The sequence below is a fragment of the Bufo gargarizans genome, chromosome 2, assembly GCF_014858855.1.
Source record: "Bufo gargarizans isolate SCDJY-AF-19 chromosome 2, ASM1485885v1, whole genome shotgun sequence".
Taxonomy (NCBI): Eukaryota; Metazoa; Chordata; class Amphibia; order Anura; family Bufonidae; genus Bufo; species Bufo gargarizans.
The window spans coordinates 414,881,372-414,907,015 of record NC_058081.1 but is presented as its reverse complement, the minus strand read 5'-3'; the positions used below and the strand labels follow the sequence as shown (position 1 = coordinate 414,907,015).

Here is a 25,644-nt window from a genome sequence, read left to right as displayed (position 1 = left end):
GCTACGGATCCCTGAGTGAGCCAAAAGGGTTTGCAAAGCAAACCCAGAAAGCTGCCATAAGGAAAACAGCCCTATCTTAAATAGAGCGTGCAGCCAACCGCTGCGACTTCCTGACCCCGGGTATAACGGAGTCAGGCGTGGTTCTCGATACCCTCGTGACAGTACCCCCCTCTCTACGAGGGGCCTCCGGACACTCAGGACCAGGTCTCTCAGGATGAGAGGCATGAAAAACCCGAACTAACCTGTCGGCGTTTACCTCCCATATTTTTCAAGTTAGCTTGCACCTTCTGCCATACCGATGAAAGAGATGACGAAAAACGTTCCTCTTCGGGAACCCCAGAAGACCCCCCCTCTTTGAAAGTACAGAATTAGGGATGAAAACCATATGCACCAAGAAATGGTGACTTGCCAGTAGATTCCTGACGGCGATTATTTATGGCAAACTCAGCTAACGGTAAATATGATGACCACAACTCTTGGTTTTCAGACACAAAACATCTTAGATATGTCTCAAGGTTTTGGTTGGTTCGCTCAGTCTGTCCATTCGACTGAGGATGGAAAGCTGAGGAAAAGGACAAGTGTACCCCCAAACGGGAACAAAAAGCTTTCCAAAATTTAGAAATAAACTGGGTACCCCGATCCGAAACAACATCGGAGGGGACCCCGTGAAGCTTCACGATTTCACTGACGAATACCTGAGCAAGAGTCTTAGCATTAGGTAGTGCGGGTAACGCAATGAAGTGTACCATTTTGCTAAACCTGTCCACTACTACCAAAATAACTGTTTTACCCGCAGACAAAGGTAAGTCAGTGATAAAATCCATTGACAGATGTGTCCACGGTCTATTGGGAATGACGAGTGGTAATAGAGACCCTGCAGGACGTGTATGTGAAACTTTTGCGCGCGCACAGGTAGAACAAGAAGACACAAAATCCAATACATCCTGACGCAACCTTGGCCACCAAAAACGACGAGACAATAGCTCCAAGGTTGCTTTACTACCCGGGTGCCCAGCAAGTGCCGAATTATGATGTTCCTTTAATAATTTGAAACGTAGGTTCAACGGTACAAACAATTTCTCTGAGGGGCAAGAGACCGGGGCGTCCCCCTGGGCCTCTAACACCTTCCCCTCCAAAACAGAGTGTACCGCAGAGACAACCACTCCTCTTTGTAGAATGGGCACCGGATCACTCACATTACCCCCTCCAGGGAAACAACGAGATAGTGCATCAGCCTTGGTGTTCTTTGCCCCAGGACGATAGGTAATAACAAAGTTAAACCTGGTAAAAAATAGCGACCACCTAGCCTGTCTAGGGGTGAGACGCTTAGCTGATTCGAGGTACAGGAGATTTTTGTGGTCCGTAATCACAGTGACGGGGTGGACTGCCCCCTCTAAGAAGTGGCGCCACTCCTCAAACGCAAGTTTAATAGCTAATAGTTCCCTATTGCCAATATCGTAGTTCTTTTCTGCTGCAGATAGTTTTTTCGAAAAGAAAGCACAAGGACGCCATTTGCCAGGAGACGGACCCCGAGACAGCACCGCCCCCACTCCCACCTCTGACGCATCGACTTCAACAATAAAAGGCTGAGAGACATCAGGTTGGACTAGTACAGGTGCTGAGGTAAACCTCTCTTTTAGAGAGGAAAAAACAACTTTAGCGGCGTCAGACCATTTAGAAAAATCAGTCCCCTTCCTAGTCATGTCAGTAAGCGGTTTTACAATAAGTGAATAATTTTTAATGAATTTCCTATAGAAATTTGCGAAGCCCAAGAACCGTTGTAGTGCTTTGAGGTTCTCAGGAAGATCCCAATCTAAAATTGCCTGGACCTTCCTAGGATCCATACGGAAACCTGAAGCAGATAAAAAATAACCCAAGAATTGTATTTCCTGAACGGCGAAGACACATTTTCCAATCTTAGCATATAATTCATTCGTTCGTAGGACCTGCAGTACTTGTCTGACATGCTCCTCATGTGTTCTCAGATCAGACGAATAAATTAAAATATCATCTAGGTATATTACCACAAACCTGCCGATTAGATGACTAAAAATGTCATTAACGAAATGTTGAAAGACGGCAGGAGCATTGGTCAGACTGAAAGGCATAACTAGATTTTCATAATGCCCCTCAGGGGTGTTAAACGCTGTCTTCCACTCATCCCCCTCCTTAATACGAATCAGATTGTAGGCCCCCCTAAGATCAAGTTTGGAGAACCACCTAGCACCCGCAATCTGATTAAACAGGTCAGGAATGAGAGGAAGAGGGTATGGGTCTCGGATGGTTATCCGATTTAATTCGCGAAAATCTAAGCAAGGACGCAGGCCCCCATCTTTCTTTTTAACGAAGAAAAACCCTGCAGCCACGGGTGAAGAAGAGGGCCTGATGTGTCCCTTAGCCAAGCTCTCGGAGATATAATCTTTCATGGCTTGTCTCTCTGGACCCGAAAGATTATATAACCTGGTCTTGGGTAATTTTGCGCCGGGAATAAGGTTAACCGGGCAATCATAAGGACGATGAGGTGGTAACTTCTGACAACCCTTTTCAGAAAAAACATCCTCAAAATCCGAAATAAATGTAGGTAGGGTAGTTATGGAGGCGACTAAGCAATTGCTATTTAAGCAATTTTCTCTGCACTGCTCACTCCACTCCAATATCTCCCTGGCCTGCCAATCCACTACTGGATTGTGCGCTACCAACCAGGGAAGACCCAGCACCACCGGAGTGGGAAGCCCCTCCAGAACATAACCTGAAAGCATCTCGTTATGGTGGTCCCCTACCCGAAGGTGTATATTATGAACAATGTGGGTGAGGTTTCTCTGAGACAGGGGAGCAGAATCAATAGCGAATATGGGAATGGGTCTCTGTAACGTACAGAGAGACAAACCCAAAGTGCGGGCAAAATGGGCATCTATCAAATTTACCCCTGCTCCACTGTCTAAAAAGAAAGAAATAGTCTCCGTCTTATCACCAAAAACAATAACCGCTGGCAACACAAATTGCGATGTACGTATGGAGGAGACGTATACCCCCCGGCTGACATCCTCCACACAGCCTGGGGTTAGTAGTTTTTCCGACGGTCTTTTGTTTCTGAGGAAAGAAGGACAGACATTAATGAAATGACCCCTCTCCCCACAAAAAAAACAAACCCCACGCCTACGGCGAGCCTCAGGAGGACGAACCTGACGAGTAGTTCCTCCTAGCTGCATAGGCTCGTCTAAGTCCGTACAGACTAACTGCTGCTTGAGAGGAGTTACCAATTTCTCTGGTTCTTTCAACCTGTCCCTAAGGCGTCTCTCTATACGGATAGAAAGGGACATAACCGCATCAAGGGAAAAGGGGGTCTCATATAATGCAAGCGCATCCTTAACCCTTTCGGATAACCCAGAGCAGAACTGACTCCTGAGAGCCGGGTCGTTCCATTGGGTATCCGTAGCCCACCTACGGAATTCAGAGCAATACTCCTCTACCGGCCGTTCTCCTTGTAAGAGTCTCCGTAATCTTGATTCAGCCAGTGCTACTCGGTCAGGGTCGTCATATATCAGACCCAAGGCCCCGAAAAACTCATCCACTGACCGAAGAGCCTGGGAATCAGTAGGTAAAGAGAACGCCCAGGACTGCGGGTCCCCCTGCAGCAGGGAAATAACAACCCCCACCCGCTGATCTTCATTACCAGAGGAGTGAGCGCGCAGTTTAAAATATAACTTACAGGCCTCACGGAATGCCAAAAACTTGTCCCTTCCCCCAGAAAATCTGTCAGGGAGAGGGACCTTGGGTTCCGCAACAACCTGGTTACCAGTAGCAACCGCTGGGCTTGCGGTCAGTTGTAATTACTGCTGTTGCTGGAGGACCGACGCCTTCAATCCTACCACCTCCAAAGACAGGCCATGAAATTGTTTGGACAGAGCAGCAATTTGATCCATACTGGATTCTAAGTAGGTAAAAAAAAAATATAAAATATATATTTATTTATTTTTTACCTACACAAAATAAGGGCCAGAGATAATGTAATGACCGGTGTCACGCACAGGGAGGAAAACAGGGAAAGCCCTGCCTAAGGGAGAGGGAAAGGTGGTGACCCCTAACTCACCTTGCGGCTGGCACCTGACTGCCCTGACGTCCCTAGACTGGTTCCTCACCCGTGCGGCGATCACGTGCCTAAACCCTGGCTTTCCCTGAAATGAGCCCTAGATAGTGAACGGGCCGGTGGGATCGCTAGTCCTCACCACTGCACTAAGAGGGAAACACCAGGGAGAGGACAGACAAACACAAACACCAGAGGTGGACGACAACAACTGTCCACAAAGGTCCAACAGGGATCCGGAGGGTAGCGTTCTGAATCAACAGTCAGAGAACGCAGCAACACAGCTCCAGTGGGTCAGGATAGATGTCCAGGCAGGAAGCTCTATCTCTGGCAACCAGAGAAGTGTGAGAGAGGAATATAAGGAGGTTTGGGAGTGCTGGACAAGGAACAGCTGAGGAGAAGGAGCTAAGGATCCCTGAGTGAGCCAAAAGGGTTTGCAAAGCAAACCCAGAAAGCTACCATAAGGAAAACAGCCCTATCTTAAATAGAGCGTGCAGCCAACCGCTGCGACTTCCTGACCCCGGGTATAACGGAGTCAGGCGTGGTTCTCGATACCCTCGTGACATACCTGCTGATGACACTCTGTGACACTCTAAGCTCAGTGGCCTTCTGTTTGAGAACATCCTGCTTGAATTTGAACGATGACGAGGTACTGTTGATCAATTGTTAGGTGTCATCTTGGTCTCATGATGTCAAAATGTGAACAGCATGACTAGAAGGACTGTTTAAATATCAATTCTAATTGAACCAGGAAATGTATTAGGTGATTCATGGATCAAACACTTGTTGTGAATTTGGCTGTTAAGCTCCTTTCTAGAGAACAGCAAGTTGTGCATAAAGTACTGAAACATTGAACAGGTGTATTCAAAAGTTTAGAGTACATCACATTAAGTTCACCTGTAAAGGTTAGAGTGCATTTTAGGTTCATCCTGAAATTTCACCCACAAGCCATATATCCCTAACTTTTAGTGAGTAGCGTATGCTTCAGGTCATTGTGTTGCTGGAACACTGTACTGTGTACGAAGTAACTCATGTTGTAGGATACTCACATATAGCTCAGCAGTGAGACCACCATCAATCCTGGTCAAATATCCAACGCCTTTGGCTGTGATACAAACCCCATATTATCAGGCTTCCTCCACTGAACTTGATAGTTCCCTCAATCTCTCAGTCAATTAGACCCCTTTTCCTTTATTTCGTCCAGAACCATTTCCACCCATCAGAACCCAGTCTATTGACTTTCTTCTTATTGCTCCAAATCACCCATTTCCAATCTTCTACTGTCCACTAATCATATTTTTTTGCAAACTTATAACGATATTGAAATTGAGGCTTCTTTGCCTTTTTTTTCTTGCCACCATTTCAGACTTCTGTAATGTGCATCACACGGTGGATGCATGGAGCATACAAGCCACCTCCACTGCCGTGTTTGTCGCCCAGAACTGATAGGCTTTGGAATGGATGTACAGACTTCATTTCTTATTCTTCCAACTGTCATGGCACTCACAAAATGCAGATTGACAATTTTCTTGGCTGAGATACCGCTATTGATGAGCTGGATGATGCTGTTTCTCTTTTCTTGGGAAATCTTCTTCATGGCGGCTCCTGCATTCAAACTGGTGACCTTTCGTCTGGGAATCAAACTAATAACACACTAAGTGTAACGGCACCCCGGGCATAAAAGGGGCTAAAAGCTATTGCCTTACACAATGGGTTAATGCAATTATCACAGGCAGGAAAATACACAGTTTTACACAATATTCATAACTTTAAAAGTATGCATCGCTTTCACATAAAACATACATTTACAGAATCGGCATACTCCAAATACAAACATACGTCAAAATCATACAACTTAGTCTAGTGGGTCAAAAGTTAGATCGAAGTCCTTTGTGACCAAAGGAAGCATGGCTTTCTAGCCCAAACCAGTTTCCACAGAGTCTTCTGTCCTGGAGATAATTGGGAAATAATCCAATTTACAGTGGGATGCGAAAGTTTGGGCAACCTTGTTAATCGTCATGATTTTCCTGTATAAATCGTTAGTTGTTACAATAAAAAATGTCAGTTAAATATATCATATAGGAGACACACACAGTGATATTTGAGAAGTGAAATGAAGTTTATTGGATTTACAGAAAGTGTGCTATAATTGTTTAAACAAAATTAGGCAGGTGCATAAATTTGGGCACTGTTGTCATTTTATTGATTCCAAAACCTTTAGAACTAATTATTGGAACTCAAATTGGCTTGGTAATCTCAGCGACCCCTGACCTACATACACAGGTGAATCCAATTATGAGAAAGAGTATTTAAGGGGGTCAATTGTAAGTTTCCCTCCTCTTTTACTTTTCTCTGAAGAGTAGCAACATGGGGGTCTCAAAACAACTCTCAAATGACCTGAAGACAAAGATTGTTCACCATCATGGTTTAGGGGAAGGATACAGAAAGCTGTCTCAGCGATTTCAGCTGTCTGAACATATTGAGGAAATGGAAGACCACAGGCTCAGTTCAAGTTAAGGCTCAAAGTGGCAGATCAAGAAAAATCTCGGATAGACAGAAGCAAAGAATGGTGAGAACAGTCAGAGTCAACCCACAAACCAGCACCAAAGACCCACAACATCATCTTGCTGCAGATGGAGTCACTGTGCATCGTTCAACCATTCGGCGCACTTTACACAAGGAGATGCTATATGAGAGTGATGCAGAGGAAGCCTTTTCTCCGCCCACAGCACAAAAAGTGCCTCTTGGGGTGGGCTAAGGCACATTTGGACAAGCCAGCTTCATTTTGGAATAAGGTGCTGTGGACTGATGAAACTAAAATTGAGTTATTTGGCCATAACAAGGGGCATGGAGGAAAAAAGAACACAGCATTCCAAGAAAAACACCTGCTACCTACAGTAAAATATGGTGGTGGTTCCATCATGCTGTGGGGCTGTGTGGCCAGTGCAGGGACTGGGAATCTTGTCAAAGTTGAGGGACGCATGGATTCCACCCAGTATCAGAAGATTCTGGAGACCAATGTCCAGGAATCAGTGACAAAGCTGAAGCTGCGCCGGGGCTGGATCTTTCAACAAGACAACGACCCTAAACACTGCTCAAAATCCACTAAGGCATTTATGCAGAGGAACAAGTACAACGTTCTGGAATGGCCATCTCAGTCCCCAGACCTGAATTTAATTGAAAATCTGTGGTGTGACTTAAAGAGAGCTGTCCATGCTCAGAAGCCATATCAAACCTGATGTTTTGTAAAGAGGAATGGTCCAAAATACCTTCAACCAGAATCCAGACTCTCATTGGAACCTACAGGAAGCGTTTAGAGGCTGCAATTTCTGCAAAAGGAGGATCTACTCAATATTGATTTCATTTCTTTTTTGTGGTGCCCAAATTTATGAACCTGCCTAATTTTGTTTAAACAATTTTAGCACACTTTTTGTAAATCCAATAAACTTCATTTCACTTCTCAAATATCACTGTGTGTGTCTCCTATATGATATATTAAACTGATATTTTTTATCGTAACAATCAACGATTTATACAGGAAAATCATGACGATTAACAAGGTTGCCCAAACTTTCGCATCCCACTGTATCTCCAAGGGCAGAAGCAAAACTCCATTAGCCACATGGTAGCAAAAGAGAATAAAATACATAAAAATATATAACAGTGCAGCTATTGCATAAAACAGGTACATTCAACATATCCACAGATAGCTTGGAACTGAGCACACATTATTACTCAATGGTGCTCAGATCACATACATTACAGTTTAATTGCCATGGAGCCAAATTCTTTCACATAGTCTTCAGTTATCCGATTGGGCTCCATGGCATAGCTATCTGGGGTATCACTTTTTCAAATAGGGCAAGTACCAAATGACCCGGCTTTCATGTCTTTGCAGGGGAAAAATCAAGCGTTTCAACATGGGGCCATAGTCTAAAGGGAGCAGGCGGGCAACCAGGCTTCTCCAATGCAATGTGGCGATATTGGTCTCGTCACATCTCTTCCTTTTTCCAAACAGAGTAACGGGGTATCTGACTTCCTGCCAGTCAGTGCCCTTGTTAGTCCAGCAGCCCACCCACAAAACAGAAACAGCAGTACAGCCCACCCACAAGAAATGGTTACTACACCTGAGCAAGGGAGAAACTTGTCCATGTCCCTCACCACGGCTGTGTGGGGGACTGGTAGACTTGGTGGGTTACTGACTGGGCAGAGACCAGCTGTACTTTGCCCTGGTTCCAGCGCTACCATGGAAGAAGCCTGGTTGGAGCCTGTTTGTTGGAGGGGGAGACCGACTGTCTCCCCTTTAGATACACCACTCTGCTGCTGGAGGGGGAGACCGACTGTCTCCCCTTTGGCTAAACAGCCCTGTTGCTGGGGGACAGGATCGACTGTCCCTACCACCTGTGCCACAAGTGCAGAGACCACGGTCCCATCTGAACTGTTGTGGGGCTTACTGTCTCCCCCTGGTACGTTAAGCTGCCACTGGGGAGAGGGGGTAACAAGCTCCTCTCCCATACATAATTCCAGCCGCTGGGAAGGGCGACCAACCGTCTCCGCTCCCAATACAGTGTCCTGCTGCTGGGGAAAGGAGACTGGGCTCTCTATTCCCTGCTGGACACTCTGCCGCTGGGGTGGGAGGACAAAGGTCTCCTCTCCCAATAAAACGCTCTTCTGCTGGGGGACAGGACCGACTGTCTCTGCCCCCTGTAACTCAGCCTGCCGCTGGGGAATAGAGACTGGGCTCCCAATTCCCAATAAATCACATTGCCGCTGGGGAGAGGGGGTAGCAAGCTCCTCTCCCATACATACTTCCAGACTCTGGGGAGGGAGACCGACTGTCTTCGCTCCTAATACAGTGTCCTGTTGCTGGGGAAAGGAGATTGGGCTCTCTATTCCCTGTAGGACACTCTGCCGCTGGGGACAGGACCGTCTGTCTCTGCCCCCTGTAACTCAGCCTGCTGGTGAATGGAGACTGGGCTCCCAATTCCCTGCAGGACCGGTGGAGAGACCTTGGTCCCATCTCCACCGGCCACCTGGGGTTCTTCCCAGTAAACCTCCACAATATCTTCCCAGCTGAAGGGGTCTGGCTCTGGGTCTGTCACTCTGCTCTCCTGCTAAGCCTTCTCACTGGAGTGGAACAGCTACTGGTAGCCCTGTTCCAGCTCCATCTCCCGGGTCACCAGGTGGACCAGGTCCTGCTCAATCTCATGAGTGTCATCCCAGTCATACCTGCTCTCCCTCCATTCAAAGAGATCACGGAACCGGGCTTGTGTAGGGCTCCCAAACTCCAGCTCTGAAAAAGTCTCCCATAACAAGCCAGGACCATCAAACTACTGTCCCTCTGGCTTGTAATGCTCAGCTGTCCTGGGTAGATACTGTGCCCCATACCACCAGAGCGCCTGGTAGGCATCTTCCAGCCACAGCTCCTGCCATACTAGGTGTTCCAATTTCTTTACCCATTCCTCCCGGGGCTGCTCTCCCAGGAAGGGCATCCGCAGGGCTACTCGCTTCTGCAACCTTTGGTCTTCCGTGGGGAGTCTCTCGTCCCGCAGATACTTCCCAATACCCAGTGCCTGGTACCAAATGCCTTTGCGGACTGCATCTCGGTCATCCATGACACCCTCATCGTACTCCACTGCTGTTTCCATTCTGTTTCACTTAGGGTCGCTGTACTGGGACATGCGTTGCCCCCAACTGGTAAATCCACAAAATGGTGTCTCCTATAGCTGTCCCTCTAGCTGTGTGAACGATCCCACAGCTTGCCACCAATTGTAACAGCACCCTGGGCATAAAAGGGGGTAAAAGTCGTTTAAGAGATATTCCCTTTCCAGATGCAAAGCCACCTACTAAAGACACCAATCTCCCGAACTGGAAACCATATAAATGCTGCATACAGCCGAATAGGAAAAACCATATGAAAGGTTTACACTCCTAGCAGTCGAACTGGAACAGCATACAATAAATCCCCCCTGAAGAACGAGACAAGGCGTCGTGTTGAGGGTCAAGCAGTGGTCAGCCAGAGCTGTGGGTTTATTGTTCTTATATACACATTCTTAAACATTAGTATCACCCACAGGGTTTTGTAAAAGAACCAGTAACCACGTACAATACACTCAGACACTCCCACCCAAAATCCTCCCGTCTACCTGCGATACAATTACCTTACACAATAGGTTAATGCAATAATCACAGGCAGGAGAATACACAGTTTTACACAATATTCATAACTTTAAAAGTATGCATCACATTCACATAAAACATACATTTACAGAATCGGCATACTCCAAATACAAACATACATCAAAATCATACAACTTAGTCCAGTGGGTCAAAAGTTAGATCAAAGTCCTTTGTGACCAAAGGAAGCATGGCTTTCCAGCCCAAACCAGTTTCCACAAAGTCTTCTGTCCTGGAGACAATTGGGAAGTAATCCAATTTATTTCCAAGGGCAGAGGCAAAACTCCATTAGCCACATGGTAGCAAGAGACAATAAAAGACATACAAATATATAACTGTGCAGCTATTACATAAAACAGGTACATTCAACATATCCACAGATAGCTTGGATATGAGCGCACATTATTACTGAATGGTGCTCAGATCACATACATTACAGTTCAATTGCCATAAAGCCAAATTATTTTACAGTCTTTTGTTATCCGAATGGGCTCCATGGCATAGCTATCTGGGGTATCACTGTTCAAATAGGGCAAGTATCAAATGACCCAACTTTCATGTCTTTGCTGGGGAAAATCAAGCGTTTCAACATGGGGCAATAGTCTAAAGGGAGCAGGCGGGCAACCAGGCTTCTCCAATGCAATGTGGCGAGATTGGTCTCGTCACACTAAGCTATTAGGGAATGTGAGAACAGGTTGTAATTTATAGTACACAAGAAGACAATGATTGTTCCATCACCAGGAGCAAAACAGTAACAATGCAGTTACATGACAAGAATCTACATAACTAATCATATGCTAAATAGTTGCAAGTCCAGTTTATGTCTGAGATAACCAAGATAATTGTCTATAAAATGATGGTAGTCTCACGTTCAATGCTGTAGTGGATGGTAAGATATGGAGCCTGAAAGTCAAAAATTCTAAATATTGTTACCCTTTTGCATGTCAGTGTATTTAAAATAGTTTTATGTCTAAAATACTGAAACGTTTTTTTTTTTTTGTCATAGGATGGCACATTCTTGGTGAGAAATTGTTCCCAATCAACGACGTCCCAACCATATGTTCTCATGGTGTTATATAAAAATAAAGTCTATAATGTACGGATTCGTTTTCACCAGAAAAATCAAGTTTACCTTTTGGGATCAGGAGGGCATGAGGTATAGTATTGAATGGAATATTGTATCCAGTTTTACTGTATTTAAAGTGGTTATCCAAAGATCTAAATTTACATGAGTACTTGTTTTTGCAGGACGAGTTGTAATGTTTTAATGGCACCTTTTTGTTGGGTTTCAGTTTTATAGTGTTCATTGTGTATAAATAACATTTTAACTTTATTTTGTGGGTCACTACGATTATGGCAATAAGTTTATAAACTCTTTTATACTTTTCATTCAATTGGTTGGGAGGTAGGATATACCAAAAACAGAAATTCTGCCTTTAAAAGCTTTCACCATGTGGGCTCAGGCTGTTACAAATTTCTGAGCTTGCACCTATCTGTCTCTTTATTACCACCAATACATGAACAACGTGACGTTTGGGTGTCCATAAATGGCGTGGGCTACCCACAGTATATGCTGATTGTCAGACTGCACTTGTACTTGTTCTGGTTTAAATTTCAATCTAGATGCACCCTGGCAGTTATCTGCATGTAGTTATCGCAGTCAGGCTAAGCCATGTATGGGCAGCCTTTATCATGTGTACCATACCTCCAGATGAACACTAGTGGAAAATTAAAAAAGAACACCTGGAAAACTTAATATGACTGAGCCGAGATTGACAAAGTATAAACTGCTAGCAGTGCTTGGACAATGATCACACAACAAAGATGATGCACCCCTTATTTTACGTTATGTAGCAGGGTATATGTTGAGTCAGGGTCACATTTAATAATGGGTAGCATCTCCCCTTGCTGCGATACAGTCTACCACTCTGGCATGATAACATCATACAGATGCTGGATATTCTCTTGTAGTATGTCATTCCAAGAATTTTTAACATGGACCCTGTAGTTTAGCCACTGTGGTTCTCGGTTATGCATCCAGTCCCGGATATTCTCGAAGGAGGAGAAATATTGCTGTCATGCTGGCCAGGGGAGATACTGGTGTTATTTCTTGCTTGAATTCTTGTGGACATCAGGCCAATTAGGTCTTCCATCATTATCTTTTTCCACAGGACGGACAGAGACTGTCAAATCACTTGATATCAGTGAGCATCCCATTGTGGCTAATTGAACAGATGTACATTATTTTATTGTATTATTGTTTTATGCATTTTAGCTGATTAATTATATCAGGTTTTCAATAAATGTATGCCAATTGTGAGAGTGCTCGTCCTCACATTCTTTTTTGAAAATATGGTCGGATGGAGTCTAACAAGCTTCCAGCATAGCCGGAATGCAGCGAGATCCAGCAGGCTATTCCCTGGTGGAACAGCCTGCCAGATCTCTAGCACTAGTGTGACACTAGCCTCAGCTTTCAGTTCTTGTGATCCATCAGAAGAAAATAAAAATAAAAACATGGATCAGTTATTTTTTATGCAAACTGATACTAGCTGAGCATAACCGATCCTCAAAGATCCGTTTTTTTTAATTTCGTTTTTTTCTGTCCTTCTGACGGATTAGAAGAACCATCAAATGTAACTGATCTTTGATGGAATTGACACAAAATGAGGCCCGTTGCCGTATTGCGAACCGCGTTTGCGTTTCCGCAATGCACGGGTGGCATTCCGTGGGCATTCCACATCACAGAAATCCAGAATGGAATCCTATGGAAGCATTACGGAGTGCTTCTGTGGGGTTTCGTCCCATACTTCCATTCCGCAAAAAGATAGAACATGTCCTATCTTTTTGCGATCCGCTGCGGCTGCATTTTGCGGCCCACAATACGGCAACGGGCCGCACACGCCAGTGTGAAAGAAGCCTGATGCAAACTGATCATAACAGATGCTCAAAAAAAGATGGATCAGTTATTTTTAGTACAAACTGATACTAGCTGAGTTGATCAAAATTTTTATTCTTTTTTTCTGTCCTTCTGATGGATTAGAAGAACAAAAAGCTTAAGGGGCATTATCATCTCAGACAATGGGGGCATATCGAGGTGTGGGCAAAGTGGTGGCTGGAGGACTCCGGTCTGGCCACCACCAATCGCTCTCCCCATAGAAGTGAATGGGAGCACCCTGCGTATGCATGGGCCTCGCTTCCATTCACTTCTATGGTCCAGACGGAAATTGCCAAGCCAGCACTCGGCTAGTTTCGGCAGTCCCATAGAAATAAATGGAGCACAGCGGTGCATGCACACTGCACCCTGCGCCACTTTTGGGGCTCTGTTTAGGAGATAAGTGTGGGTCCCAGCAGGGTCTAGATGAGAAAAAGCCCTTGTCTGGGTTTGTTTTTCATACTTTAAATAAAGCTTGTTGAAAGGTTGCAGTTTAGCCAATCAACAAGTGATTAAGCTGTGGGCACTTGGAGGCCATCACAGTCATGCCTAGTATTGGCATGGCTGTGATTGGCCGGCGTACCATGTGACCATGCATGCAGGCAGGGAGAGTGTGCTGGTGAACTGTAGGCATAATTGATGGGTACAATACAGCTTCTTTGCACCAGTGAGACATACTTAATCGTGCTGTTCAGTCTGAGGGTGAACTGTTAGCATTCTTTTCGGTGTAATCCAACTGCTTTGCACAAGTGCCAGGGAAATATAATAATCAGTCTGTTGATTACTTGCTACTGTCACAGGGATATATAATAGTTATTCAGATGGTTAATTGGGTCGATGAGCTCTACCTATTTTTTTTGTTTAAAAAAACACTGTACTTACCACTGTCGCAGGGATATATAATAGTTATTCAGCCGGGTAATTGGGTCGTTGTGACCTACCTTTTTTTTTGTTGAAAAAACACTGTATTTGCCACTATCACAGGGATATATAATAGTTGTTTAGCTGGTTAATTGGGTCGGTGTGACCCAGTGGCATAACGTGGGTTGCCAACCCCCCCGGTGGAAGCCAATTATTGTGTCCCCTCCCTCCCCCGTCCTATGACGGATCTCAATAGTGGAATTGAAAACGCTAGTGTGAAAGAGGCTTAACACAGTGATAACTCTGAGTACAGATAATCTAGTAGATCGATTAGAGGCCCTAGAATTTAGAACATGCACAGTATGACCTGAAGTCCTCCCCCCCCAAACTTACCATCAAATAAATGTGGATGGACATTACATATATTGGTATAAAAATACACGAGAATACAGCAGCACATACCTCTTACATCCAGTCACGCCTCCTACACTCTTTCCCCAATGTCTTAATTCGTAGATAAGACCTCCATAATAACTTCTTTCAGCCGCGTCTCATCTCTGCAGAGTTTATCACAGAATTTTTTTTTTATTCCTCACTTTACTATCGTCCTCTTGCTCCTGGTGCCTCAACACTCATCCTGCTGCTACCTCCAATACTTTGCTAGCGCGTGTATATTATTTTTCACCTAGGCCCCCAACAATAATAATCCTCCATCATTAAGCGTCTTAATAAGCCTTTCCTTATATTTCTAACATGTTCACCTATCCTTACTTTTAATTTCCTCAGGGTTCTACCCACGTATTGTAATTTACAGGGACATTCGAGCACATATTACTCCTATATTTTCACAGGATATGTGTCCTTTTATCTTAAAGTCTTTATTCCCCACATTACTTCTAATCAGACCCTTTTTCTGGTATTTTTATCTCTTCTTTAGTACGATTCTTACAAGCGGCACAAGAGCTGCACCATGTGAATTGTCCATGAGGTAAAAGAGTCTCTACGGAGTGAGCTGTGGACTAATTTCTCCTTAATAATAGGTGCTCTTCTAAATATGAACTGAGGATTATTCAGAAGGATATTGCCCAATATTGGATCGTTGTGCAATAGTCTCCAATTTTTTTGAATAATTTGCTTTAGCGATTGACAAAGACTTGAATACTTGGTAGAGAAGGCAATCTAATAGCCTTCATCACTATTATTATCCCTCAGACTCTTTTTATTTATTTCATTTTTATGTTGTGTCCCTTTTATATCATATTTCTGTGTAACTTCCGCTTTCTCTTTTACTAGCCTTTCTCCATAAACCTCCACTGAATGATCTCACTTTGTTTGATATACGGTAATCACTCTTCCTGGTACAATTCCTCTGGATCCTTTAAAACTGCTCACTAGGTGAATTGTCTATCCATGGTTTAAAGCTATTTTTTTCTATATATCCGTTGCGGTCTGTGGGTTTAAAATACTTTCTTGTTTTGATTAGTCCCTCTTCTACAAATATTTCTAGATCCAAAAAAACACACTTTTTATTTACTGGAATTCACTGTAAATCTCAAATTCCAGTTGTTATCATTTAGGAACGCTATCAATTGTCCCAAACCTTCTTCTCCTCAATTCCAAATAAACACACAATCATCAATATATCTTTTCCATACACAGAGGGATCGATCTTTTTCTCCCTGTGTGAGCAATGAAACCAATAAATAGATACTCCCAATATGCCATAAATAGGTTTGCCAGGCTCGGTGCGAATTTCGCATCCATCGCGGTACCGACCTTCTGTAAATAGTACACCTCATTAAACCAGAAATAATTATGTTCCAAACAGTACTCTATGCATTTTAAAATAAAATGTTTTTGTTCACCCTCCATTCCTATATCTCTATACAAATAAAACTTCACTGCCTGTACTCCAATGTCTTTGGGAATAATGGTGTACAGGGAAGCAACATCGGCCATAGCAAGTATCATATCTTCCTCAAAGATTTTGTTCTCCCTTAATAACTTCAAGACATCACTAGTGTCGTTGAGAAAGGAAGGTGTTTCGCTCACATATTATTGCAGGAACACATCAATATATTCAGAGACTCTACTAATGATAGATTCTATACCAGAGACTATTGGTCTTCCCAGTATTTTTTTTTTTTGGTCCTTATGGATCTTTGGGAGGAAATATATAACTGGGGTCCCAGGATGGGGGTTGTTAAGATAGTCATATTCTTTTTTTTATCAAAATCCCCTTCTCGAAACCTTCTTTTAATAGGACTAGCAGTAATTTTTTATATTTTGCCATAGGGTCCCCTCAAAGTTTTTCATATGTTATAGCATCATTTAAGATTTTCAACATTTCTATTTCATAATGCTGCCTGTCATATAACACAATGCCTCCACCCTTATCTGCCAGCTTAATTGCGATTTTATCATTCTTCTCCAGGTTAGTTAATATCTCTTTTTCTTTCTTAGTTAAATTATATTTTCTCCCACATTTCTCATCTATACATTCCAGACCTTTCAGGAGACCTCTTTAAAAATGCCTCTATGCATTTCTTTATTTTTCAGATAGAATTTAGATTTATTTTTTAAAGTATGTTTGTATTTTTCTCCTTGATAATTTTTCATTGGGCCAGATGTATTGTTATTCATGTATTTCAAAATATTAAATTTTCTGACAAATGTATGTACATCTAGATATGTCTGAAATGTATTGCCTGCATAGGTGGGGGAGAATTTGAAACCTTTGTTTAATACTCTTATTTCCTCTTCCGATAGATGATATGAACTCATATTATACAGTATATACCCTCATCGTTTACTTTCCCTTCTTGGCTACGGGACTTTTGTTTAGCCTTTCCCCTCTGAAAGTTTACTTTTTCCATAAATATTTCCTTGTTGTTTCTGATCCATCGTTTCTCTCTCTATTATTACTCCTTTGGTCATCTAGTGTGGAAAATTTTCTTCCCTAACCAATGCGTGAGTGTTCTTATTTGCGACTTTTATTTATTTCACCTTTTTCTCATCATATTTGTTATTTGGTTTCTTGTCATTTTGTTCTGCTCGGCCTTCCTCATCTTTTCTATGCACAGGTTTCTGTATTGGACTATTGTATAGCGATCTAAATTCCCTGTCTGGGTACTGGTGTATATAATTTGATCTATATCTGGGGTTTTAATTGTCCCTATATCCTGCAGGATAATTTTCTTTATATCCCTGAATAGATTCATATCCCCTTCTCCCATATCCATATTGTGGGTAAAACCTCCTATATGGTGTATCTCTCCTATAGTTGTTTTTGCCCTAAATCTGTACGGTCTCCTTTCTGTATAGGGACCCCAATGTGTTTTTCCCTGGTGCTGCCTGTTTTCTCCCTGATAGTCCCCCATTCTCCCTTGCTCGGGTAAGGCTTCAGACACCCCTACATTCACATGAATTTCTTCCACCATCTGTTCTTTTCTTTCCTTCCATTTGTAGACTCTATCTTTATAATCATCTAATACTTTAAAAAATATATATGTTTTTTCTTTTTAACTTCTTGTTCCACTTTCATAATCTCTTTCTGGCATTTTTGGGATAACTCTATATATTCCTCCATCTGTTTAAATGGTTCAAGTTTCATTTTTATTTCTTCAATATGGGTGCATATACAGTATTTGCTCATTTTTGTTTTCTCTTACCAATAATAAATCTTATTGCGCCCAAACCACATTCATTTAGAAATTTTTCCCAATAATGCAAATCATCTGTTTTGTTGGAATTAAAAGGTAATTGCCAGCGCAAACCATCAGGGATTTTCTCTTCTACCAGATATCTTTCTAGTGAGAAGATCCCGGATAGTTCTGATTTCCTTACTCATCAGCTGTTCCAACTCACTAAATATATCATCTAGATCATTGGACTCGCTTGTTTTTTCCTGAACTGCATATTTTCTCTAAACACAAAAATGTCCATCTTCACACTAGATTGAGATATCACGAGATTAATCAGGAATACAAATAAATAAGGCTTCATGCACACGACAGTGTTTTTTCACTGTCAGTGATTTGGCTTCAGTGGTCCGTGTCCGATTTTGCTTCAGTTGTGTTTCCTTGTGTCTTCCTTTTTTTTGTTTGACAGGGGAAAAAAAGGAAGGTTAAGAAAAGTGCAATTTTATTGCACTAAGGTCTTGTAGAAAAAAAACGGACATGGACGCGGACACGGATGATATACCAGTTGTGCATCCGTTTTTTTTGACGGACCCATTGACTTGAATGGGTCCGACCTCCGTTTTCCACTGACAAGAATAGGACAGGTTATATATTTTTAAAGGACTGCAATCATGGATCATGGACACAGAGAAAAAACTGAGGACTATCAGTTTTTTTTCACAGCTCCATAGAAATGAATGGGACCTCCGCTAAACTGTGAAAAATGACGGAACGGACATGGATGCACACAACGGTTGTGTGCACGAGGCCTAAGATTGATATCCAATCCAGCATATGTGAAATGTAGCGGAAACTATAAAGAGTAATCCCGGAACTCCACTTGTAAAACCACAGAAAAAATAGAGTAGTTCCGAGCAGTCACTACTTATGGTTAGTCAGTCATTGCATGTGATGTGCAATCTCACAGAAATCCTTCCTCATGTACGTCTTTGAGATTGTGCGGTTTTTCTTTAGCCCTCGGGATTCTTCAGATCCAAATGTTATAGCCTTTCCTCAATGCCGAGTGATCCTCTAGGTGTTCAATACTTTTATCCACTTCAGCAAGAGGTCCTATAAAAGGATATAAGCATAGTGCTCACCATCTGTGTCTGGTGTAAGTACTTTTAAACCTCCTGCTTGCAGCATCGCATCCGCCTACTTCCTTCCTATTCACATAATACACTTTATATGTTTAAAAATATATAAATATCCATCTAAAATGGTTTACAAATATACATTCCATTACACTTAATTTAAATACTAAAACATTTAAACACAGTTTGCCACCATGAACTCATCACTGATTTTAAAACTGTCATGTAGTGCTTTTCAACAGGTAGCTCATTCACCTTTTGTTATGGAGTATCCCTTCAACAGGCAGCTCATTAACCTTTTGTTTCCTAAAGAAGAGAAAAAATTACTGAAAAGGGTCTGATTAGAATTAATGTGGGGAATAAAGACTTTAACCCCTTCCCGACATATGACGTAATAGTACGTTACGGTGGCAGATGCATTCCAGCATTTTGATGTACATGAACACCATGGTGATCTGGCGGGCACCGGAGCGCTCGTTCACTACGGGGGTCCGGAAGTCCCTGATAGCCAGACCTCTGCTTTATCCGCCGGCAATGCTGTACAAGCCAATGACAGCAGATTAACCCCTTCTATGCCGCGATCAGCGCTGACCACCATATAGAAGGGATTTGAGGCGGGTGAGGGAGCCTATTGGGTCCCCGCGCTGCTTTGGCGGAGACCCGATGGGTGAGAAGGCAGCCCGATGCCGTGCAGAGGCTGCCCAATGCCCTGCATGACATCATGACCTGCCTTCTACGGGTGCCCAGCAAATCCAGCCTCAGGCTTGGTCTCCTAGGCATCTTGTTAGTGTATTACTCAGTGTAATACATTAACAGGCAATGCATTACAATACAGATTGTATTGTAATGCATTGCAGAGGGGATCAAGCCCCCAAAAGTAAAGTCCCAGAGTGGGACAGAAAGAACGTTTTTAAAAAAGTCAAAAAAGAGTTTTTAATAAAAAAATTATGTTTCACGTAAAAAAAGAAAAAACGCCCCTTTCCCCTGCTTTTATAGAAAAAAATGAAAACACACACCACACACATATTAGGTATCCGTAACGTGTCCGTAACGACCGGCTCTATAAATATATCACATGATCCACCCCATCCGATAAACACCGTAAAAATAAAAAATAAAAACTGTCACTTTAGATCACAAAAAGTGCAACACCAAGTGATCAAAAAGGCGTATGCCCCCCAAAATAGAGCCAATCAAACCATCATATCATCCCGCAAAAAATGAGCCCATACCTAAGACAATTGGTCGAAAAATAAAAAAGCCATGGTTCTCAGACTATGGAGGCACTAAAACATAATTTTTTTTTGTTTAAAAAATGCTATTATTGTGTAAAACTTAAATAAGAAAGTATACATATTAGGTATTGCCACGTCCGTAACGACCTGCTCTATACAAATATCACATGAACGCTGTAAAAATAAATAAGTAAAAACTGTGCCAAAACAACCAATTATTTTGGTCACCTTGCCTCATAAAGTATAATAATGAATGATCAAAAAAATCATATGTACCCAAATATGGTACCGATATAAACGTCAACGATTGGCAGAAAAAAAAAAATATGGCATTCGGAAAATTGAAACACAAAAACATATTTTTTTCAAAAATGCTTTATTATGTAAAACTAAAACAAAAAAATATAAGAAAGTAGACATATTTGATATCGCCACATTCGTAACAACCTGCTCTATAAAAATAGCGCATGGTCTTACCTGTCAGATGAAGGTTTTCAAAAATAAAAAATAAACTGTGCCAAATCAGCCATTTTTTGGTTACCTTACCTCACAAAAAATGTAATACAGAGCAATTAAAAATCATATGTACCCCAAAATAGTACCAATAAAACCTTATCCCCTAATTTCCAAAATGGGGTCACTTTTGGGAGTTTGTACTGTAGGGGTGCTTTAGGGGGGCTTCAAATGGGACATGGTGTCTAAAAACCAGTCCAGCAAAATCTACCTTCCAAAGACCATGCGGCAGTCCGTTCCTTCTGCGCCCTGCCATGTGCCCTTACATCTGTTTATGCCCACATGTGGGGTGTTTCTGTAAACCTCAGAATTAGGGTAATAAATGTTGAGTTTTGTTTGTTAACCCTCGATGTGTTAAAGAAAAAAAATGATTAAAATTGAAAATCTGCCCAAAAAGTGAAATTTAAACATTTTATCTCCATTTTCCTTTAATTCTTGTGGAACACCAAAAGGGTTAACAAAGTTTGTAAAAATCAGTTTTGAGTAACTTGAGGGGTGTAGTTTCTACAATGGGGTCATTTATGGGGGGTTTCTATTATGTAAGCCCCCACAAAGTGACTTCAGACCTGAACTGGTCCTTTGGAAATTTTCTTAAACATTTTAAGAATTGTTTCTAAAATTCAAAGCCTTCTAACGTCCCCAAAAAATAAAATTACATTTACAAAATGATGCAAATATAAAGTAGACATATGGGGAATGTTAAGTAATAAAGATTTTATGAGGTATCACTTTCTGTTTTTAAAGAGAAATTAAATTTTTTGAAAATGTTTGGTAAATTTGGGATTTGTTCATAAATAAAGGTGAACTATATTGACTCAAATGTATGACTTTCATGAAGTACAATGTGTCACGAGAAAACAATCTCAGAATGGCTTGGACAAGTAAGTGTTCCAAAGTTATTACCACATAAAGTGACATGTCAGATCTGCAAAAAATGGCCTGGGGTAGAAGGGGTTAAGATAAAAGGACACATATCCTGTGAAAACATAGGAGTAATATATGTGCTCGAATGCCCCTGTAAATTACAATACGTGGGTAGAACCCTGAGGGAATTAAAAGTAAGGATAGGGGAACATCTTAGAAATATAAGGGGGGGCTTAGAGACACACAGCATATCAGCGCATTTTAAAAAATGCCATTAAAGCAATACGGCAGAGAGCGGGGCGTGGCCTGAGCGAGCTCGATGGCGGCAGCTTGAGAACAGAGCTCCTGCCACTAGATCCCGTCTCAGCACTTTTCTAAGCACCACCGGAATGAAAAGATGAAGATTCAGCCGAAGGAGTCTTACAGAATCACCGGAGAGCAGAGGGGAGAAATTCCGCAGCGCACAGACATGGAGAAGTATCTCCAAAAACCGGCTCCTCAGACACCAGCACGCACAAGCAAAATGGCGCCGAAGCGCAGCGAGGAGGAAGAGGCGGCCGGAGACGCTTGTGGAGCAGCAGCACTGGACGAAGCTTGTGAGGTGAGCAGATCGCACGCAGGGGGAGACCCGGCGGCTCTCACCAGAGATTTTTTGGAGAGTGCTCTGCAAAAGGCCCTGGCTCCAATCGCGGCCGATCTAACTACCATAAAGGAAGAGGTACGCCATATTGGGGACAGAGTGGAATCCCTTCAGCAAGCCCAAGACACCATAGTTGTCTTTAATACGGCAGTCAAAAGCTCATTAGGCTCACACACTAGAGCCATGAACAGCCTGCTACTCCAGATGGAGGACCAGGAAAACAGGAACAGAAGGCGCAACATAAGAATCAGGGGGCTCCCTGAAGCAGACGCCAGTGAGAATTTGTTCGTAGTTATGGACACACTATTCACTTCTATACTGGGCTCAGAACGAGCCAAGGGCATTGCAATTGAGAGAGTCCATAGGGCGCTGAGGCCCAAGCCGGGACACTCTGAAAACCCCAGAGACATCATTTGTGGTTTACTAAGCTACAGGGATACAGAGGATATACTGCTCAAGGTGCGGGAAAAAGGAGAGTTAACACTACAAGGGAGGAGTATACAGATCTTCCAAGATTTGGCGGCCTCCACACTGCAGAAAAGAAGGTTACTAAAACCGCTGACAGACCTCCTACGTTCCTCAAAGATCCCATACCGATGGTTATTCCCTTTTGGCATATTGATATCTGCAGGGAACCGTCGTTTTACAGTCCGCACTCCGGCAGATCTGATACCGTTTTGGGAAATGACGGACATATCGCCTGTTGAAGTTCCATCATGGTTACCTGTGGCATCTGAGGAAGAGTTACCACCCTTACCAAAATTATCGCCGTGGTCAAAACCAAAGCAACAGAGAACAGGCCGAAACAGGAAGGCGGTGACCAGAGGAATGGACACTGGACCATGAGATAGAAAGCTGCTGGTTTGCTTTATTTGCTTTATTTGCTTTATTTGCCTTTGCCTTACTCGTTGTCATGCTGTTCATTCTCTTGCTTGAACAACCATTATGCAGATACATCACTTTACCGTTATGTGCTAGTTCAGTATTCCGTTATACACTTACTAGGCTTTATGATGTTATTGATGCCAGGTGAAAATGTCTTACAAGCATAAGCTAATTTTACTTCTTTGGGCTGGGTCTGATTCAAGAAGTTTGAGAGGGGTTGGAGGATAGACATGAGGTGGTTCATCGCTACTGACATGTAGCCATTCAAATCGGGCTGAGAGGGGAACTAGGCCGATCAGGATATACTATTGTCAACTGATCACCCCCCCCAACCACCGAAAGGAATTACGCCTTGGACAAGGCAGTTATTGGAATTGTCATGAGGTTCCTATTTGGTTTATTGTTGGTTAACCTTTTTCAAGTATTTACTGTTTTGCTCCATTCTAGGTCACACAGGTCACATGCACTGCAATTTAGCCGCATAATCCCGAATACAAAGATAAAATGGCGCCATTAGCATTTAATATAGCTACTTTTAACGTACATGGCTGTAATGGCCCTGTCAAAAGGTGTCGTACGTTCCGAATAATAAAAAATGCTGCAATTGACATAATAATGTTACAGGAGACTCATTTTACGTCCCGGGGTATACCCAACTTGAGCAGTTCTTCGTTTCTCCATTGGTATCATGCATGCTCAGATAAACCAGCTTCCAAAGGAGTTAGTATAGGGCTGAAAAAGGGATTACCTTTCACGTTTCATTCCCAGCTGATAGACCCAGAGGGCAGGTTCATACTAGTGAACTGTGAGATAGGATACACAAAAATTACATTATGCAATTTATATGCACCTAATGTGAAACCAGTGAGTTGGCTGTTAGAGATTCTGGACAAGATTGCTGCTTTCTCTTTTGGGTGGATATTGATAGGAGGCGACCTGAACCTAACCTTAAACCCACTATTAGATTCTTCATCAAAGAGATCGGCTGTCTCGTTCAGGGCTCTTAAAGCTCTGAAAACGCGTCTGAATGACCTACACGTTGTGGACGTATGGCGTTCATTGCACGGAGACAAAAAGGATTATACCTTTTACTCAAATCCTCACAAGTCATATCAAAGACTTGATTACCTGTTTATTCCTGAACAGCAACTAACCCTAGTCAAGTCAGCAAATATCGACAGCATAACGATCTCTGACCATGCCATGATGCACTGTGCCATTGCGCTTCCGGAGGTAGCTGGGAGAGAGTGGTCGTGGAGGCTGAACCACACGCTGCTAGATAAAAAAGCACAAGTTGATGGTATCTCGAACAAACTGAGAGATTATTTTGAGATAAATGTAAATCCGGAGACGAAACCCGCGATCGTCTGGGAAGCGCATAAGGCGGTGATTAGAGGTGAATTTATTGCTTTAGGTTCACATCTCAAGAGAGGACGCACGCAACAGGTGGTGGACTTATTGTCCAGGATCTCTCAGCTGGAAAAATTGCATAAAAGGTCATTGGCAGTGAAGGAATTTGATGCACTAGTAACCCTTAGACAAGATTTGAAGTCCCTGCTTAATATACGATCCGCTAATGCGTATCTAAGAATCAAACAAAAACATTACATACATGGGAATAGGGGTAGCAAAATACTCTCGGCAATGATCAAAAAGAGAGCAGAGCAGTCATTTATTAAACAGATGAAAACAGCAGATGGTACCCTTACTACAGATGACAAGGAAATATCTGAAGTGTTCACAAGTTTCTATCATGATTTGTATAACATAAGAAAAGATGAGTCAAGAGAGTTTTCAGCAGAAAACTGTAATAAGATAAAAACCTATTTGAATAATCTTAATCTACCCATGCTGTCTGAAACGGACAAAGAAGCGTTGACCGCGCCAATAACATTAAATGAAGTGGAGAAAGTGCTAAAAACTATTCCCAAAGGTAAGAGCCCGGGACCAGATGGTTTAACAATAGCATATTACAGGAAATTTTTTCCCTTATTAGGCTCCCATCTGGTCTCCCTCTTCAATGCCCTTTTACAAGGAACACCTTTGCCGAGACAATCTCTTGAGGCGCATATTACGGTATTACCTAAACCAGGCAAGGATCCGGCCCTACCCGCTAGTTATAGGCCAATATCACTGCTTAATGCAGATATAAAACTCTGGGCTAAGATACTGGCACATAGAGTCGCGGCCTTGCTCAAGATATTGGTTTCCTCGGATCAGTCTGGGTTTGTGGGGGGTAGAGAGTGCAGAGACAGTACATTCAGGGTACTACAAGCTCAACAATTCGCTCTGTCGCAAGGGAAGGGGCTCCTAAGCACAGATGCTGAAAAGGCTTTCGATAGGGTAGATTGGAAGTTCATGGAAGCCACTTTACATAGATTTGGCTTTCCTCCTCAATTTGTGACCGCTGTGCTGTCTCTGTACTCCTCCCCCACGGCTAGGATACGCATCAATGGAAAACTCACGCCCCATTTTGAAATAAGAAATGGAACCCGACAAGGTTGTCCGTTGTCGCCTACCCTGTTTATATTGTGTTTGGAGACCTTCCTGCAAGCAATAAGACAGGATGGGGATATACAGGGGCTTAACATAGGCTCTCAGACCCATAAAGTCGCAGCATTCGCTGATGATATGCTTCTGTTGGTGTCCAATCCATCACAGGCTTTCCCAGCCTTACTG

At 42.7% G+C, this 25,644-nt stretch overlaps 1 protein-coding gene across 5 annotated transcripts in view; it reads left to right on the top strand.

Moving 5' to 3' along the window:
- Window positions 1-25,644, top strand: part of LCP2 (lymphocyte cytosolic protein 2) — a 527,047-nt gene that overhangs the window by 489,033 nt on the left and 12,370 nt on the right. For all 5 annotated transcript variants that reach the window (XM_044280889.1, XM_044280886.1, XM_044280887.1 and 2 more), the window contains one exon: window positions 11,268-11,417. In XM_044280889.1, coding sequence (XP_044136824.1) covers window positions 11,268-11,417 — 150 coding nt within the window. The remainder of the gene's footprint in view (window positions 1-11,267; window positions 11,418-25,644) is intronic.